The sequence below is a fragment of the Taudactylus pleione genome, unplaced genomic scaffold, assembly GCF_031769625.1.
Source record: "Taudactylus pleione unplaced genomic scaffold, aTauple2 ptg000579l, whole genome shotgun sequence".
NCBI lineage: Eukaryota > Metazoa > Chordata > Amphibia > Anura > Myobatrachidae > Taudactylus > Taudactylus pleione.
The window spans coordinates 4,314,701-4,333,799 of record NW_028284981.1 but is presented as its reverse complement, the minus strand read 5'-3'; the positions used below and the strand labels follow the sequence as shown (position 1 = coordinate 4,333,799).

General features: G+C 46.5%; 1 protein-coding gene across 1 annotated transcript in view; it reads left to right on the top strand.

Moving 5' to 3' along the window:
- The window catches only part of PRICKLE3 (prickle planar cell polarity protein 3), a 35,908-nt gene extending 17,226 nt beyond the window's left edge, over positions 1–18,682 (top strand). Inside the window, exons 2-8 of the mRNA XM_088453390.1 lie at positions 377–462; positions 8,256–8,436; positions 8,525–8,638; positions 9,747–9,887; positions 12,470–12,673; positions 15,273–15,459; positions 17,344–18,682. Coding sequence (XP_088309516.1) covers positions 377–462; positions 8,256–8,436; positions 8,525–8,638; positions 9,747–9,887; positions 12,470–12,673; positions 15,273–15,459; positions 17,344–18,026 — 1,596 coding nt within the window. The 3' untranslated portion in view covers positions 18,027–18,682. The remainder of the gene's footprint in view (positions 1–376; positions 463–8,255; positions 8,437–8,524; positions 8,639–9,746; positions 9,888–12,469; positions 12,674–15,272; positions 15,460–17,343) is intronic.
- Positions 18,683–19,099: the final 417 nt, after the last annotated feature.

Below are 19,099 nucleotides of genomic sequence, written 5' to 3'. Positions count from 1 at the left end.
CCAAACAGTCCTACTGTTTCCTAAAAAAAAAAAAAAAACCAGCTATATGAGTTAATTAGGTTGCATAAAATTGGATTTTTTTAAAAAATAAATAAATAAAAAACGGATTTATTTGATTTAAATCAGATTTTTTTTCGGGATTTTAATAGGATTTTTTATAAAATTTTTTTTTTTTTAGTAAACGTTTTAAATTTTTAAACGTGTATTTAAAAAAAAAATTTAATAAAAAAATCCTATTTAAATCAAATAAATCCGTTTTTGATTTTGATTTTTTTTTTAAATCCAATTTTATGCAACCTATGAGTATTATATGTCATTGTTATTATGAGATGATGTAGTCAGAGGTTAATCTCAGACCTTTGTATATCTCTACTAGGGAACAGAGGTCAATGTCACAGGTCACGGTCAGCCATGTTACTCCTGCAAGGAGCGGTGCCCAGGCTTCCTTGCTCACAGGTGGAGGTATGTACAAATGTTACATGTTTATTGTGTGTCCCTTGAGTATCTGCATCTTGTAATGTGTACATTGGTTTCTCTGTGCCTTACTTATATTGTACACTTAAATTTATGTAGATGTGTGTAATGGGGAAGTAATTACGTGATCAACAGTCACTATGACGACGATATCTATGTCTATCCTGGAATACAGGTGCTGGCATGTTGACGAGGTTAATATGCTACTTACAGCATGTCACTTGGATTGCCAGAACAACTTTAAAGTAAACATGCTGTTTTTGTTGAAGTTGGAGTGCGCTACTGCACAGACTCCATATTGCTCCTCCATGGAGCCTTTATTCCTTGTACCAAGATGGCCACCGAGGTTACTACTGAGCATGTGAGGCGCCATCTTGTCACTGTGTTAGAGCGCCACAGTGAGAGATGTTGGTCTTCCACTTAGCTCCTGAGAGACCAATGATGATCCACAGCATGTTCCAGTCAGCGTAGACCGATACCCGGTTCCTGCATACAATCAATCGCTTCGCTCCATCAAACCAGTGTGTATAACAGTGAGTACAGCTTTACCCATTTCACTATCAATAATCCACTCCACTGGTTAAGTCACTGGGCTGTTGGTTGTCTCAGGGCATCCGCTGGTGTGTACAGAAACTCCACCACATCATCCGACCTGTACACACATATTTATAAAAGCCTTACCAACATGTTTGCAGTTGTAATGCTGATCCGGTCAACATGCTCTAAGTAGCATGTTCACCTGGTCGACATGCCAGCACCTGTACTTCAGGACATAGTTACCTACCTTTAATTTCCCATCCCCGGGAGATGTACGGGGAGGAGAAGAAAATGAGTTGTGACGGGGGCGGGGCCTGACGGTTCACGTCATTAAGCCCCACACCTTCACGATAAATAGCCGCGATTGGCGCACATTTACATAGGAGGCGGGGCTAAGTGACACGATTAATGAAGAATCACATCCTTAAGCCCTGCCCCCTACATGGGGACCCGCGATCGCTGCGGAAATTCTCCCCATTCCGCCAACTTCACTAGGAAGTGGGCAGAATGCGGGAGAAGTGCCTACCCTTCCAGGGGTGCAGGGGGTTACCCAAAAAATCGTGAGCCTCCCGTGAAAACCAGGAGGGTAGGCATGTATGCTTCAGGATCGACATGGTGTCTGTCAATCCCTCGTATCCATCCCGTGTAATGAGTTCTATAATTCTATCTGTGCTGAAAAAAAAATATGATTGTAAGCTTGCGAGCAGGGCCCTCTTACCTTTGTGTCTGGTTGTTGTTATCCAGTCTTGTTCTGTTACTGGTTTGTTGCCAATTGTAAAACTCAACGGAATATGCTGGCGCTATATAAGTAACTGTTAATAAATAACAAATATTAACAACATATTATACCAAACACAAAGTACAAGTTTGCACAACATCCACTGCATATTGTAGTCCCAGCTGCCTGGTGTAACATGTACATATAAATATTTTTCCCCTCATGAGTTGAGTAAACCCATTAAAATCCTCCATTACCCAGAGATCCAACATAACAGGTAATGGCCCATGAAAACTGTCCCCACAAAACTCCCCTGGGCATGCATGACAAGTGGGTGCAAAAGGATTGGTCAAAATAAATAACCAACAATCCAGAGCTGACTTCACTTACTCCTGACCATAGACTGGACTCGCAATCTATTTTAATCAGAGATACTGTAACCCAGACAATTCCCTGCATAAACATTGCAGATAATTATAGCCTTATAAAAAAACACAGTAGAAAGACAACGGCGCTCTCATACCTCCCAACCGTCCCAATTTCAGCTAGGCAGGACAGTCGCGCATGCGGGAAATGATTGCGCCAATGTGTCTTTCTCCAATGAGGGGCGGGGCTAAGGTGCTGATATTCTCTATGAATGGCATTATCAAACCAAGGGTACACCCACTTTAGTCAGGAAGTGGGCAGCATGTGGGAGATTGGCCCACTCGAGTTCGCACTGTGGACCAAATGTAATAGGGTGAGAGTTTAGAAAATGTGAGAGTAAACTCACTGTAATAGAGTCCGAGAACCAGAGCCGTAACTAGAATTTTTGGTGCCCTGTGCCAGAGAGAGCATTGGTGCCCCCTCCCCATTTTTTAAGTAGGGACATAAGATAGTGCTCCTGAAAAAGGGCCATGGTCTCATGGGAAAGGGCCAGGGAAGAGATAGGGGAGGCCAGGAGAAGCTGGGAATAAAAGAAGAGGAAGCTACAAGTGAGAATGATAATAAACAGGAAAATTGACAGGCCTGAACAGCACCCCTTAACCCTCCCTTTTTGTAGCCTAACCCTACCCCTCCCCAACCCGCCCCATTAGTGAATAAAAACCTAAGTCTTCCCCCTTCGTGCCTTAACCTAACCCTCCCCCCTTAATGCCTACCGCTAACCCCCCCCCACACAGTGTTGCCTAACCCTCCCCCCTAGGTTTGCCTAACTCTAACCTCCCCCCCAAAACCAAACCCTAACCCCGCTACGCTTCCTAAACCTAACCCCCTCCCCCCCGCGGCTAACACTAAGGGCGCCCTGGACTAACCGGGGCGCGTCCTTCTTAAGTCCCTTGTCGGGATTCCCCTATCGGTATTGAGACTGGTGGCCGTGAAACAACATCGCCCAAAAGCTAATTTGCTGCTTCATAAGTGTCTGCGGTAACACGAAAGTAGGCAAAAAAGGATAAATGACCCGTTGAGGACTGGAAACCACATTGCTCTAAGCAGTAGATAAAAAGGAATACAATATATTACAGAATACAGAATGTGAAACTAGAATAAAATAATTATTTAACATAAAGCATATTACACCTCTTTACATATAATGTATAATTACATATTTGGTAAAAGAAAAAAAAAAGTATATTTTCTTTCTTTTTACTACAATTCTCGTCTTATGTCTATGACTGATTCTTCCTTTGCATTCACAGTGACACAGGTTAATCTCACATTATGCTGTGTTATTTCATATGTCACATTCCTCAGAGCTCCTGAAATAACTCCCAGCTCACAGTTGGCTCTGGGAGATCGCATAGCTCAGAGCGCCATGAAGATGAAGCAACATTGCCTATGAATGTAAAATTAGGAGCTTGTGATCATTGAAGGGATCTACAAGCAGATTATTATGTTACTTCCACTGCCCCTCTTGCCCCCACTAGCAGAATGTTGAGTTCCCCGCACTCAACCCACAATCACAAAGGAATAAATAAAGATTTAGGGGTCTATTTACTAAGCAGTGTTAGGAGACAGAGTGAAAAGTGATTAGATGCCAGCCAATCAGTTCCCAACTGTATTTTACTAACACAGCCCGTGAGATGACAGTTAGGAGCTGATTGGCCGGCACCTTATCACTTTTCACTCTGTCTCCTAACACTGCTTAGTAAATAGACCCCAGAGCTATGAGATCTTAGGGGTCAATTCTGTTAACGGCAAATTGCGGGTGATGCCCACGATGTGCCGATGCGAAGGCGTTGGAATGCCAGCATCAGCACACCAAATGGTCTCCAGTTAAATCCAATTTCTCCATGAAAGCGTGCATTTTTTGTTTGCAGTCCCATAGGGGTGTATGTTACTATACGGAAACTCGTGATTACCATACGTGCGTCATATGAATGCACTAGATTAGGGATGGCCATCAACGACTTTGCCATTGATGGTCGATGGTTTTCTGCCATCAGGAATTAACCAAAGATGGTGATCCATTAATGGTTTGGACATGCCAGACGGAGCTCTGCACATGTACATAGTGGGTCCATCAGTCAAACACTTGCGATTGTCATCAGACCATAGATGGTTGCTAACCATCGATGGTCAATGGCCAACCCTAAACTAGATTACGGTACTCGCTGACATTGCCAGCTTCACCCGCAACTGATTTGACCCCATGAATATAACCCCCAGCTGTGAAATTCAGCAGTGCAACAATTGTGGATGATTATCGAAACATTGTCTACTTTACAAAATAGTACATTCATAATATTCCACATTAACAGTACATTAACTAAAAAAATAAATAACATGGCAAGGTCCTAGTGAAGCTAAGATAAAAACTAGAAGTGATTAATTATCACCACCCACAGTTAGAAAACAATCCCTGTATGTGTGCCGGCAGATTGAGAATAGCTCCCAACATTGGAACTTTGGAATACGGACTGTGGTGCCGTGTCATGCCACCAGTATCCACCTAATGCACTCCCATAAAAGCTCCTGCCATGCAGTATGATTAGGACACACCTCCTAATAGTCCCAGCAGTTGGTACAAATGTTCTTAGTAATGGGCATCAATCCCCTACAATTGGACATTTCAGAGAGCTGAGCTGGTGTAGATTAAATTATCATAATTTAGTGATTTTAGGGCCTGATTCAGAGCTGAACGCTCTGACCAGAGCGCTTGCTCTGAATCAGGGCCCTCCTACCTTTTTTTGGAGCGTCCTCATGGACGCTCGCATAGCTGTGGGTTACCACCCACAGCTATAGCGACCATCGGGCTTGCGACGGAGACCCTGCGGTAGGGTCTCGCTGCCGCAAGCCCTGGAGTGATTTTGGCTCTATAAGAGCCAAAATCACTCCCACTGACATCACTAGTGATGTCAGTGGGGCTGGCTTGAGACGGTAGGCGTTCCCATGGGAACGCCTCCGTCTGGCAGGCACGCCCCCGGCACGCGCACCAAAGGGGGCGTGCTGTCAGTCACCATCGCCGGGTCTCGCGTCATGTGCATACGCAGTGGGGGAACATCGACCCGCTTGCGAGCGTACTGCCGCTCACGAGCGGGTCTGAATGACCCCCTTATTACTTTTATATATCTCCTAATGGACCGCTTTCTTTAGTTAACTTCCTACAATAATAGAACTTCTGCCTTTTGTGTTTGCTTGTAGTACTATAAGTAATATCTGAAATATTTGCGTAGATTCCTTTGAGATCTGTGTGTACCTATAAATTGAAATCCAAGCGTTGGAGACTTTCCTGTGCAATGTAATTCTTCAAAAGCAAATTGCTGAAAGGTATTTTAGTGGCAGTGCTGATCTCAGTCTACATCTGGAATGTTGCTGTATGATACCGGCCATGGAGTTTATTTACTAGATGGCGGCTTTTCAAAGCTGCCGATTATCTGAATTTTTGCCCATAGAATTTAAAACAACAATACTATTATTCAGTATATACAATATAAACCACAATAATGCAATACACGTCTGGTTTTGCAGTTATTAGCATTGCTGATATAAATTATGCGGGATTAAAGCCGCAATTTAGTAAATAAACTCCAGGAAGTGGATTTTATTATAAGCATGGTTTTACTATGTACTACCAGATTGGTGTATACCAGCTAAGAAGATCTCTCTTGTGATCAGATACCACCAATATGGGCACTGCAGTCTCACGCATTTTACACGGTTATAGAACATATTATTGTCTTCTGTTATCCGATAATAATTTACAGTAAGGACTAGAAATGTCAATGTGTATTATACATGTGATTATTACTCCCTACATTATTGCTTATAATACACAGCTTTTTAGTAGGAAGTCTAAAACACTTTTCAACATACTGACATTGATAGTTACGTGACTTGTTGTGTAGAGCAGCCCCAGCCCCCAGGTCTCTGACATTTATAGTTGTTTGCATGCTGCCCAGATTAATAACATGCTGGGGAGATATAGCGAAATCCTGACTCCACTGCACACGGGATCGGTATGAATGAGCGCCGGACCTACGTCCGGCCGTTAAAATCCCGACGCCGGAAGTCCGGCAGCTGTGAAGATCCCGATAGGTAAGTAAACTAACTATACCTAACCCTCTCTGGTGCCTAACCCATACTTGCCTACTTTTAAAAAACCATTTCAGGGAGATTGTGAAAGCAGCACCTATGAGCGCGTGTTACAGTGGGCGTGTACTGATAAATCTGAGGGGTGTGTCCTAAACCTGACTTACATCCACATGTAAACCAGCCCAAAAGTAGTTAGTAAGATCTGTTTGTTGATGAAAACACACAGATACTTTTCAGAAATTCATAGGGATCATTGTGCCTTATAATAACCAATGCAAGCAAATGACACTAATGATCCCATTTGAATGTATATATCTCTGTTTTTTAATATAACAGCTTCATAATGGGGGTAAGGATGAAATGAGGGAGATTGCTAGCCTCTTCAGGGAGACAGCGAGATTGCTACTATTTCAGGGAGTCCCCCTGACAATGAGGGAGAGTTGGCAAGTATGGCCTAACCCTAACCTCCCCCCCGTAAGTGCCTAAACCTAATCCCCCCCTCCCCATAGCCTAAACCTAACTCTCCCGGGGGGGGGGTGCCTATCCCCAACCTCCCCCCCGGGGGTGCCTAACCCTAGCCCCCCTTTCCCCTAGCCTAACCCTAACCCTCCCGGGGGGGTGCCGAACTCTTTTAAGTCCCCCCGGGAGCCCCTAACCTAACCCCCCCCCCTGCGGCTGTAAACGCCTGCGCCCGTTCGGTGTCCCGGGCGTTGGGCTCCCGGTGTAGGGATAATGATAGGCGTCGGGATTTTGATTTTGATAGGCGTCGGGATTTTGACACTGCGATGGAGAAGTATGCCTGGGTGCCCCCTGGACTGACTCCTGAGCAGGTATATCCCTCATCACCCGTCCTGTCAGTGCTGTGCAGTGCTCCTGTCAGTTATTTACCTATGAGTGTTTGCACTCTCTCTCTCTCAGGTACAGCAATACTTCAGCAATACTTCCCCTGTCGGAATTGCACAGTCGGGAAGCCGGCTGTCGGCATTTCGACCGTCTGCTTCCTGACTGCATCCACTGCACACAGAGGGGTAGATTCACTAAGCGTCGGATTGTTTTTTTTCTGCGCTTTACAGTCGAATTTGCAGTCCTGAGATTTACTTAAAGCAAATCTAAGAGAAATTTGCAGGAAATAGAAAACAACAATGGAAATTTTAGGGCTGTGATTGGAATTAGGGATTTACATACTCCCAAAAATCAGGTGGTGCTCCCAGCCGGCCGAAAGAGTGGGCAAGTCTCCCGGCCAGCATTTTGCTCATGTCCACATTTTGTCAGTGTGGACACTTTGCAAGTTAACATAGTGGTTGTCGACATTTTGTTTGGGTCGACATAATGGTGCCTATATAATAACTGCTGACATTGTGGTTCTCAACAAAACATGCGGAACCCAATATTAATGGTAGAAGCAGCTGCCAGTGTACTGGGATACATCATCAGTTTATTCTGCTTATTGATATAATTTTTTCCAGAAATGTCCTTGTGTATTATAAACTGTATATGTGATAATTACTCCCTACTGTGAATAATATGGATATTAGGAATTACTGATGAGTTCCATGTCCATAAGATGATGCGAGGCCAGAGGCCTAGTACTTTTATACAGGTGACAAAAATCTGAGGTAACTTCTAAAACCCTTATAATGGCTCTCTCCAATTTGTTTCTGGTCTTCAAAGGGGCTAATGTACTAAGCTCTGGAAAGTGATAAAGTGGAGAGTGATAAACTGCCAACCAATCAGCTGCTAACTGTCATTTTTCAAACACAGCCTGTAACATGACAGTTAGGAGCTGAGTGGCTGGTAGTTTATCACTCTCCACTTTATCACTTTCCAGAGCTTAGTACATTGTATGATAATCACACTGCTGTGGTAAGCCTACTGTTTTATGCAGTGTATATACTCTCTATGTAGCTAATTATGTTGCCTTTATTGATGTGTACTGTACAGCTTTATATTGCTTTCATGCATGTAACTGAATGTTGACTTCTCACGTTTTAGTCTGTTCTTTTATTTGGCGCAGGAAAATCTGCCAACACTGTCAATGCCCATGGGAGGAGCATGGCAGCGCTGCAGCTACTCAGGATTTAGAGCGGTCTCTCTGCCGAATGGTGGGTGCCCATCGCTTGTCCTCGGGCGAAAGCAGTTCTGACACTGCGATGGAGAAGTATGCCTGGGTGCCCCCCGGACTGACTCCTGAGCAGGTATATCCCTCATCACCCGTCCTGTCAGTGCTATGCAGTGCATCTCTCAGTTATTTACCTATGAGTGTTTGCACTCTCTCTCTCTCAGGTACAGCAATACTTCAGTTGTATCCCTGAGGACAAGGTCCCCTACGTACAGAGTACAGGAGAAAGATACAGACTGAGGCAACTTCTCCGCCAGCTACCCCCACATGACAGCGAGGTAAGGAGAATGGTCAACTCCACACTTGAGACTTGGCCCGGCAATTTCCACTCCCTGAGGCCTGGTCTGTCAGCAAGCCTCTCCACCCTCATATTTCCTTTCAGATTCACTTATCTTTATTATACAGGGCTATCATTTAATGAACAAACTTTAGCACTTTATGTGTTGCTGAATTATACTTACTATGATGTATAGCCGGCAGCAAATGGCATTAATGGGCTCATCCAGGGGTTTGAGAACCAGAGCTGTCTCATATCACCTCCAGCTATGTAGACCTGGTTCATTTATCCCTTGCAGAGCACATAGGAACCTCATACAGTCATGAAATGAAACGCACCGTTTGACGCCCAATCAGCTGAATCACTAAGTGACTGTGCCTTTCTGTATTGGTATAGAGCAGGGATGGGGAACCTCAGGCCCGGGGGCCATATAAGGCTCTTGGAATCATTTGGTCTAGCCCTCAGAGATTTTCTCTGCTAGCCTCATCTGGTTAGCAGGGTGACTAGAATGGCACACTGCAGCCAGAATCTATGCAACAGTGCCACCTGGAGCATCCTTAGGAAGCTTCAGATGGTCACATCGCTGCCCTTACAGCTCCCCAGAGTATCCTCAGGATGCTCCGTGCATTGCTGTAATCACCAGGGATTGTAGCCCCGCCCTTATGTGACATCACATGGAGGAGGCGTGGCCTGGACTGGGTCCGCGAATAATGTTATGTATATCAAAATGGCCCACGGCAGAAAAAAGGCTCCCCACCCCTGGTATAGAGAATCCCATACTTTGAGGAAGAGAGCTGGAATTAGATTTATTGACCAGCTGATGAGGAAGCCCAGGTCTTGTGCTGCCCAGGTCTCTGTAGTCTTATTGCAACCAGTTCCTATTTAAGCCATAAGCCCTTTACCAATTTCTACTTACTGTATCTTCCTTTACACTCAGCTCTGGCATTATCTGCCCTAATGCTTTCTAGTGTACATCTGAACTGTCTACTATGCTCCTTATGGCATGCTTTGTGTGGCTCTTTGCATGGTCCTGTGGCAGACCCCAGTGCTGCTGTTTGTTCTATGCCAGGCCCAGTACTGCTGTTAGTTGTAAGCCGGTCCTGTGCCAGGCCCGGTACTGCTGCTCTTTGCAGGGAGAGGAAGAGGTGGAGCTGCTGACACTCTTCAACCAGAAACGGAGACTAGAGAATTTGGGTCTTGGGTCTGTGCGGCCAGTCTCCAGAACCATGAGTGGGACGGTGTGCCGGAAGGTAAGAGCACCGCATGTATTTATGTAAATCACTAGTCCTATGCATACAGATGTGTCCTACTCCTAATACAGATGTGTCCTAATCATTTTTGCTCCACATAGCTGCGTCCACAGTCTCTTATAGTGGGATTAGTATTTTTTGTTGCAATGTAGCTGGTATAAAGTCTCACAACGCTGTGTGACGGGATACAGGAGCCTCTTCTCCCCAGGTTAGTGTGTGAGTCGCACACAGCAGCTGCATGCACTGCCAGAGCCAGTATGAAATTCTGACAGTCGGGATCCTGGAGGTCAGAATCCCGATGCCGGGATCCCGACAGGGTTAACATACCGACACTTGTTGGTCGATATGCTAACTCACCCTCTTTGGTGCTTAACGCTAACCCCCCCTAGTGCCTGAACCTAACCTCCCCCTTTCCGCACCCCAAACCTAACCCTCCCCCCTTAGTGCCTAACCCTAACCCTCCCCCTAGTGCCTAACCCTAACCCCTAAACCTAACCCTCCCCCCAACCCCGTTACATACCTTCGGCATCCTGGCGGTCGGGATGCCAAACGCCGGGATGCCGAAGGCATACCTGCAGGGCACCCATGGATTCTACAGTTGTTGCATTAGTGAGGAAAATAAGATGCAAATTCGGTGAAAAGCTGTGTGGTGGGACGCATGGTGTGGCTTAGTCGGAAAGGCGTGCCAAACAGGGCCATTGGCGTGATTTGAGGATTGCTGTATTTGGAAACATATGTATAATGTACAAATTTACACGTGTCCAGTGATTAACGCTGTGTACAGGAAATTATTTGCCAAATTGTAAAGCACAACAGAAAATGTAGGTGTTATATAGATGAATGTTAATAGTAATACTGTTAATAATTACAGCACAGTCTTTGTAAATTACTAACATACCTGTTAACTAGTTATGCTGTACTCACTCTGTCCCTCTAGGTGGGGCTGTAGCCCCTGTATTATAAGGCTTCAATTTATATAATATAAAATATAAGTGTATAACTAAAGAGTAAAGCACTTTCTGATTATTAAAGTATATGTTTTTCTTAACATAGTCCTAGGGGCCTATTTATTATTACATATTTGCTACACGTTCCCCGAAAAAAAACACCCATTTTCGGGGGATACTCCAAATATTTAGTCAGGCTTGCCTACCCTCCCGATTTGGCTGGGAGCCTCCCGATTTTCGGGTGCCGCTCCCGGCCCCCCGGAAAGGCAGGCAAGCCTCCCGGCAGTAGACAACCCTCCCGACCACCCCCCAGAATAAACTAAAAACCCCCGCAGCGGGGGGGCCAGTGACGCGAAAATAATGGCATTGTGAAGAGGGGGCGGGGCTACGATGATGCGATCACGCAGCCCCACTCCCGGCTCCGCCCCCAAATGTGACATAATGGCCGGGCACGCCCCCCGCTGTTAGCCAACAATCAGCTCCCTCCCGGAAGGAGGGAACTGATTGTCGGCAAGTTTGTATTTAGTATCACCCCAATGTATAAAGGACGGATCGTAGCAGAAATCAGAGATATCTTCTGCGGCCCGTCCATTTCCTATAGCAGCCGCAGCCCTCATAGGTTTTTATGGGGGATGCTGCCAGACAGAGCTATAACTAGACTTTTTGGTGCCCTGTGCCAGAAAGAGCATTGGCGCCCCCCTCATTTTTCAAAGGGACATAATGCACCCAAAAAAGGGTCATGGCTTCATGGGGAAGGGCCAGGGAAGAGATAGGAGAGGCCAGGAGATGCTGGGGATGAAATAAGAGGAAGCTACAAGTGAGAATGATAATAAACAGAAATGTGACAGGCCCAAACAGCGCCCCCTGCCCTGTGGTGCCCTGTGTGATGGCACCGGCCGCACTACCCTAGCTACGGCCGTGCTGCCAGATTTACAAAGCTCCAGAATGCGATGGTGTTTTGCTGCTGTAGCCTACGGTATGGACTATATTTTCCAAAAATCTTCGGAAACAGCCGCACATGCATGGTCTGTAAACTGCGCATGCACAACTATTTCATACATCTGGGCGGTAATATTGCATACTGCCATGCGATCATGGGCACTAATATCACGGCCAAATCGCATTGCAAATGCGATTATTGATAAATCTGCCCTTTATGCTCTGCTTTATGATGTAATGCAGATATTATGTCAGAGTGTTGGCACAGAGTTGGGGAGTACCACTGGTAAAATATCAGGAGCCGCTGGTTGCTCACAGGCCACGTATTGCCCACCACTTAGTTAAACTTACCACTGTTAATTGCTGTTGAAAAGTGAATTTTCTCATATGGAGCCTATGTATTAATAGTCGCAGAATATTTTATATGCTAAATAAAAATGGTATGTACTAAGGGAAATTTGCAGGGACAGCAGTTGCGATAACCGCTGTCCCAGCGAGTTATATCCCTGGCATTTTGTTTAGGTATTTCACGTATGTGAAGGACTTCTCTGGGGAAAGCTGACACTGCGCACATGCTGCAATGCATGCTGGGATTTGTAGTTCAACAACAGCTGGAGGGACGCTTATGGCCCACCGCTGCATTAAAGGGACATTATTTGGACCATGACTTACAATAATCCTTTTCTCATTGTGCAGTGTGGGCATCAGATCAGCGGGGGTGATGTGGCAATATTTGCATCCAGAGCTGGACTGGGCACATGCTGGCACCCCCAATGTTTCACCTGTACCCAGTGCTCGGAGCTCCTGTGCGACCTCATCTACTTCTACCAAGGAGGACAGATTTACTGTGGCCGGCACCATGCTGAGCTCCAACGACCACGGTGCTTAGCATGTGACGAGGTGGGTGTCTTCCGCTCTGCAACGGGAACCAAACGCATGCAAGGTCCTTAATAGACAAGATTCAATTAGCTGTGACCAGCGGCTTTGTGGGTTGTGCCCTAGAGCTTATGGAGGTGCAAGCAGAGCGCCTGATTCAGAGCCGGACGCTATTTGCGCTCGCTCGTTCTGAAAAAGGGGCCGGCTATTTAAATTGAGCGCTCGCTCTTTGCGGTCTGTTGACGCCTCTATGTCTGAGCGAGCGAACGAAACATGCGCTCGCTATTTTGTAAAGATACCCCCTGGCCGCTCGCATCATATGTCATCTCCGCTATTTATTAGATTAATCGAGTACATCGAAAGGCGTCTGAACTGCTCGCAGTGCTTGTGGTAGGATTTTCCTACCGCAATCATGCGAACAGTTCAGGCTAAGAAACAACCAAGTGACGTGGTCGATGACGCTATTTTGCGAGCGCTCGATTTCCAACCGCAATGACTGGTTGGCGCATGCGCATTACGACCCATACGCATGCGCAGTTGTGCGAACATCGCTCGGAGCGAATGAGCGGCCGCTAACGAGCGGCTCTGAATCAGGCCCAGAAATCGCTAACATAGTAGGCGGATATGAATGCAGCATTAGCTAGCTCTTACGTCAGAGGGCCTTTTGTCATTACTGTATATATTTAAAACCATCAATTAAAGTGTTTTTATAAATACACAGTACACAGAATGGGAATAAGTTGGAACTGAATGGTTGAAATGAATGGATAATAATTTATTGCTCCCCCTGGCTGCAAGCAAGATTGAAATCTGCTTTTCTGCAGCGCAAATGATTTACTGGTAAGCTGGGTACACACTGATATCTATATCACCACTAAACCGTCGATATATCTATAGTACATCGGCAGGTGTGTTCACCCAATGGGCGGTAATCAATTGTTTTAGCACGACCGATCTCCCGTCTAAAGTGACAGGAGATCACAGGGAGCTATTCTTTTGTTGCCTGTTATCACGTTAATCGCACCCATAGATGTAGGGTATAGCCGCGTAAAACGTCTACCCCCGACCAAAGTGCTGGGCGCGATCACGAAAAGTGCCGTTTGGTCGCCCCAAACAGGTCACTTTTCACCCATTTCAGCTTGCATCCCCCAGGGGGTGCAAGCTGATATGGTGCGCCGGCAGCTGATCACGCCAACAATTGAATGAATAGCTCCTGTCGGTCGCGTAGGGGGCAAAACAATTGAATACCGCCCAATATGTCTGTGAACGACGTCGGTCAGAGACATATTGGATCAGCTGTGCAGTACAGCAGATGACCGATATATCTGAAAGATAAATGGCCGCCCAGTTGTGATGTCAAGCATGGCACATGAGGCAGACAATTGGTACCTGTGTATGCACTTACCGATGGTCTGATAGGTCGGCGGCTGACCTTTCGGGCATACACTGTGAGATATTTCACCCGATATCTGCTCTCCACCCCTGGAGAGGAGACATTTCCCCGTTCCTTCCCTGTGAAGGAACAGGGGAAATGTCTGTCAGTCGGCCATGGCTGCCCATACACTGCCCAATGCGGGCGACATTTAAAATACAAAATATTGCATCGGATGGGCATGCTGGACAATCCGGCATGCCCAACTGGTTGATATTTTACCTTCGGTCGCCTGCACACTCAGTACAAATATTGGGGTGATTCGCTGATATCGGGTGGATCGCCCCGATAATTGTATAGTGTACTCCCAGCATGAGGGATCCATGTGGCCAGGGCAGTGTCACGATGTGAGGAAGGGAATGGAGGGAAGCAGGAATCCACAGCCGTAGTAAAAGGAACAGGGTCCTCCTTCAGCACATAGTAGTAATATGAGGCTCCTGGCTATCACACCGTATGATTGTGGGATCAAACACAGGGCCTGATTCAGAGCCGCTCGTTAGCGGCCGCTCGTTCGTTCGGAGGGATGTTCGCACATCTGCGCATGCGTATGGGTTTTAGTACGCATGCGCAAACCAGTCAGTGCGGTCAGAAATCGTGTGCTCGCAATATAGCGAATGCTTGATAATTTGAGTGACAGGATGAGGCGTTTGTGGGTGGTAACGTGGGAAGGTGCTTGAAAACGGGGAGTGGAGATCCGAACGCAGGCGTCCCAAACGGTCAAAACGGGCGTTTTATGGGTGTGCATAATTAACAAAGCAGCGTCATCTGCCACGTCACTTGGTTGTCTTTTAGCCTGAACTGCTCGCATGATTGCGGTAGGAAAATGCTACCACAAGAGTAGCGAGCAGTTTATACGCCGTTCGATGTACTCGATTAATCTAATAAATAGTGGAGATGACGTATGATGCGAGCGGCCAGGGGGCGTTTTTTTCAAAATAGCAACCGCATGTTTTGTTCGCTCGTTCACACATAGAGGCGTCCACAGACCGCAAAGAGCGAGCACTTCATTTAAATATCCGGCCCCTTTTTCAGAACGTCCGTCCGCAAATAGCGTTCGTCTCTGAATCAGGACCACACATCTATATAAAATAACATTCATACAACTTATTTCAACCAACTGCTCAACTGACGTTGTTATGAAAACTATTCATGTTCTTTGAGCTGTTTATAGATAACTATTCCCTCTTTCAGGTCATCTTCTCAGTGGAGTGCACCGAGGCCGAGGGTTATCATTGGCATAAAAGGCACTTGTGCTGCATTGAGTGTGAATGCGCGCTGGAAGGTCAGATCTACATAATGAAGGACAAGCGGCCATATTGCTCTCACTGCTATGAGAGACTGTATGCGCAGTACTGTGACAGCTGTGGAGAGAGCATTGGTAAGCAGAGCCTGGTGTCACCACTTGCTTTAGTGCAATGCAATATGAGAGGGGCCATTTTCATAGGCAATGCATTACTTAGCGGGTGCAACATTACCGTACAGTGAAAAAGGTCACAAGACCACTGTGTACTCATATGGGGCGGATGCTGAGTTGGCTGGATCTCTGCGCACGGACGCAAAGGGGGTGTTTGGGAATGCACAACATGCGGAGATGCACATTTTTGCATGTGTCCGTTCTATTCTGAATGGGACGCAACTCGGTTGAATCTGTCTTTCCGTGAAATTGGGCGTTTTGGGGCAGCAGCTGGATGGCGACAATGCAAGTGCACAGAGGCACCAAGAGGGGGGAGGGGCAGGTCCTGCAGCCCGCCCCCTCACTTGGGGGGGGGGGGGGGGGAGTCATCTTAGGTTAGGCTGTAATTAGGGTTAGGCTGCAGTTAGGTTAGGGTTAGGCTGCAGTTAGGGTTAGGCTGCAGTTAGATTAGGGTTAGGCTGCAGTTAGGGTAAGGCTGCAGTTAGATTAGGGTTAGGCTGTAGTTAGGGTTAGGCTGTAGTTAGGGTTAGGCTGCAGTTAGATTAGGGTTAGGCTGTAGTTAGGGTTAGGCTGTAGTTAGGGATAGGCTGCAGTTAGGGTTAGGCTGCAGTTAGATTAGAGTTAGGCTGTAGGTAGGGTTAGGCTGCAGTTAGGGTTAGGCTGCAGTTAGGGTTAGGCTGCAGTTAGGTTAGGGTTAGGCTGCAGTTAGATTAGGGTTAAACTGCAGTTAGATTAGGGTTAAACTGCAGTTAGGGTTAGGCTGCAGTTAGGGTTAGGCTGCAGTTAGGGTTAGATTGCAGTTAGGGTTAGACTGCAGTTAGGGTTAGACTGCAATTAGGGTTAGACTGCTCTTAGGGTTAGGCTGCAATTAGGGTTAGACTGCTATTAGGGTTAGATTGCTATTAGGGTTAGACTGCTATTAGGGTTAGGCTGCAATTCGTATTAGACTAAAACAACATTCATAATGGCGACATAATGAAGAGAACAAGATTACGCAGGCTTGCCTACCCTCCCGATTTGGCCGGGAGCCTCCCGATTTTCGGGTGCCGCTCCCGGCCCCCCGGAAAGGCAGGCAAGCCTCCCGGAAGCTTTTGACCCTCCCAACCTCCCCCCTGATACAAACGGAAACCCCCGCAGCGGGGGGGCCCGGTGACGCGATTCGTGCAGAATCGCGTCATCGTGGTCCCGCCCCCTGCTTCGCAATGCTGAAAATAAGAGCATTGTGAAGAGGGGGCGGAGTCACGATGACGCGATCGTGCATCCCGCCCCCATCCCCCGCCCCCAGTGTGCCACAAAATGGCCGCCCCCACCCCTGGCTCCGCCCCCAAAGGCCGGCCCCGCCCCCTGCTATTAGCCGACAATCAGCTCCCTCCCGGAAGGCTGGAGCTGATTGTCGGCAAGTATGGATTACGTCAGTGTTGATATTATTAATGTCAACATGTCAATGTAGACATCCTGAATGTCAACATTCAGACCATGTTGACATTTCATACCACACCCTTACCAATCATATGTCTCTTCTTACACAGCAAGTGCTTAAAGTCTCACGTATGAGACGTGTTTTGTCTGTGCCGTATAATATGCCCTAATGTATATTTATAGAGATATAAAACCTATTATGAACAAGCAAAATAAATAAACTGTCACAAACAGGCACAAATCTAGAAGGTAGCGTTATATGCACTCCATACAGCACGTCAGAAGGAATCTCTGCGGTGTAAAACCATTGCCTGACTCTTAACTTATGGGGCTATGTTCTTCCCTAAAACCTCATTATACATTGGCTACCTACAATACATTCTCAGTGGCAGTCTTCCACTATTAAACATATTGTCTGTTTGTTGCCAGGTGTAGATGAAGGACAGCTATCGCATGGAGGACAGCACTGGCATGCATCAGAACGCTGCTTCTGTTGTGGAAGGTGTGGGACATCCCTTCTGGGCAGGCCATTCCTACCACGTCATGGGCAAATTTACTGCTCCAAGCCCTGCAGTCTGACACAGGGTAGCAGCGAGCGTCCCGTCAGCCCGTCACAATCAGACGTATCTCCGCGCAAGGAGACAAGGGATGTCGGCACGTCTACGAACATAGACCCAGAGGGAGAAAGTTTCGGAGAGCGTAGAATGGGGGGAGGAAGGAGATCTGTGTCTATGATAGATCAATCTAGGACACCCCAGCCCTGCCACTCCCACATAACTCCTGTAAGATCCATACACTCCAGTTTGAGAGGAGCTCCCGCTGAATTCTCCCGTGGATCTTCCCAAAGACGCTCTATGCCTGACCTCAGAAGCCAAAATCGGACAGGGCACAGGGTCACTTTTAGGATTCCTCTTAGCACTGAACTCAAGGAACCCATACAGTTTTCCTACCCGTCTTTCTCTTCCTCCTCTTCTTCTGAGGATGATGAGGATGGTTACTTTTTAGGAGAACCCATTCCGTTGCCTGCTTTTATGAGACCACCAGGATATTCTGCTCCTTCCACTCCGGCCTCCACACCAAAGAAGAAAGAAAAGAACTGTATCCTGTCCTGATATAGATGCAGCATGGCCACCGAGAGGCCATCATCTACCACCAATGTGTCCTACTGAACTCAGACAGCTTGAAACTATCTCAGGTTTCTACACAACCCAATGTTTACACTTAAAAGCACTCTAACCCCATTCCCGCTATACATCTTGAGCCCAAACATGACAGGGAAGCAAGTGTTGGAGGAACCAGAAGTGGTTCCCTGAACTGTCCTTCCAGCTACAAATAATGCAAAACAAAAGGTCAGGATTTGCACACTTAGGGGTATATTTACTAAAGTGCAGGTTGTTACAAGTGGAGTTGTTGCCCACAGCAACCAATCAGATTCTACTTATCGTGTATCTAGCACAGTCTAGAAGATAATAGCTAGAATCTGATTGGTTGCTGTAAGCAACATCTCCACTTCTAAAAACCCGCACTTTAGTACATACCACTACCACTAAAGAAAACCATGTGATTAGGGTGCTTTTAATACTGGCTCACACTGAAGCAGTGTTTTTAGGTTTAACATTTCATTTTAATGACATTGAGCCAGATGACCTACCCCATGCCCCATTTTGCACTGTGATACTGTGATATTGATATGTCTATTGCTGTATTGTGACAAATGTATTATAAACTCTCTTAGACCACAAAAATAAAACATTAATGTTGGAAACCATTGTATTGTACAGAGACAAATAAGTACTTTGCAGTTGGCATCAATAGACTTAGCAAGTCCACCGTCATTCATTCATCCGCTGTTGTCCATCATACTTATATGTGTACACATAAATGGCGGAACGTGTGCTGGAACACCCCCTATGCCGTCTTTTTCCTCGTCACCGGGGATAGATGTGCAGGATGAGCAAAGGCTTCCTGTTGGCTTGAAGTTTGTGTGAGGTGTCGGGATCCACCATTGCAGAAGTGTTACATGATAACTGCAGATAAACACATTACTATTGTTCATATAAGTAAAAACAAGGGGGCAATGTTTGGAAATAAGTTAGACTTCATCACCTTTGAACAGTTTGTCCCAGTGGCGTCACCGAGTGTGGTGACACCTGGTGCGGCAGTAATCTACCCCTGGCATGCCGAA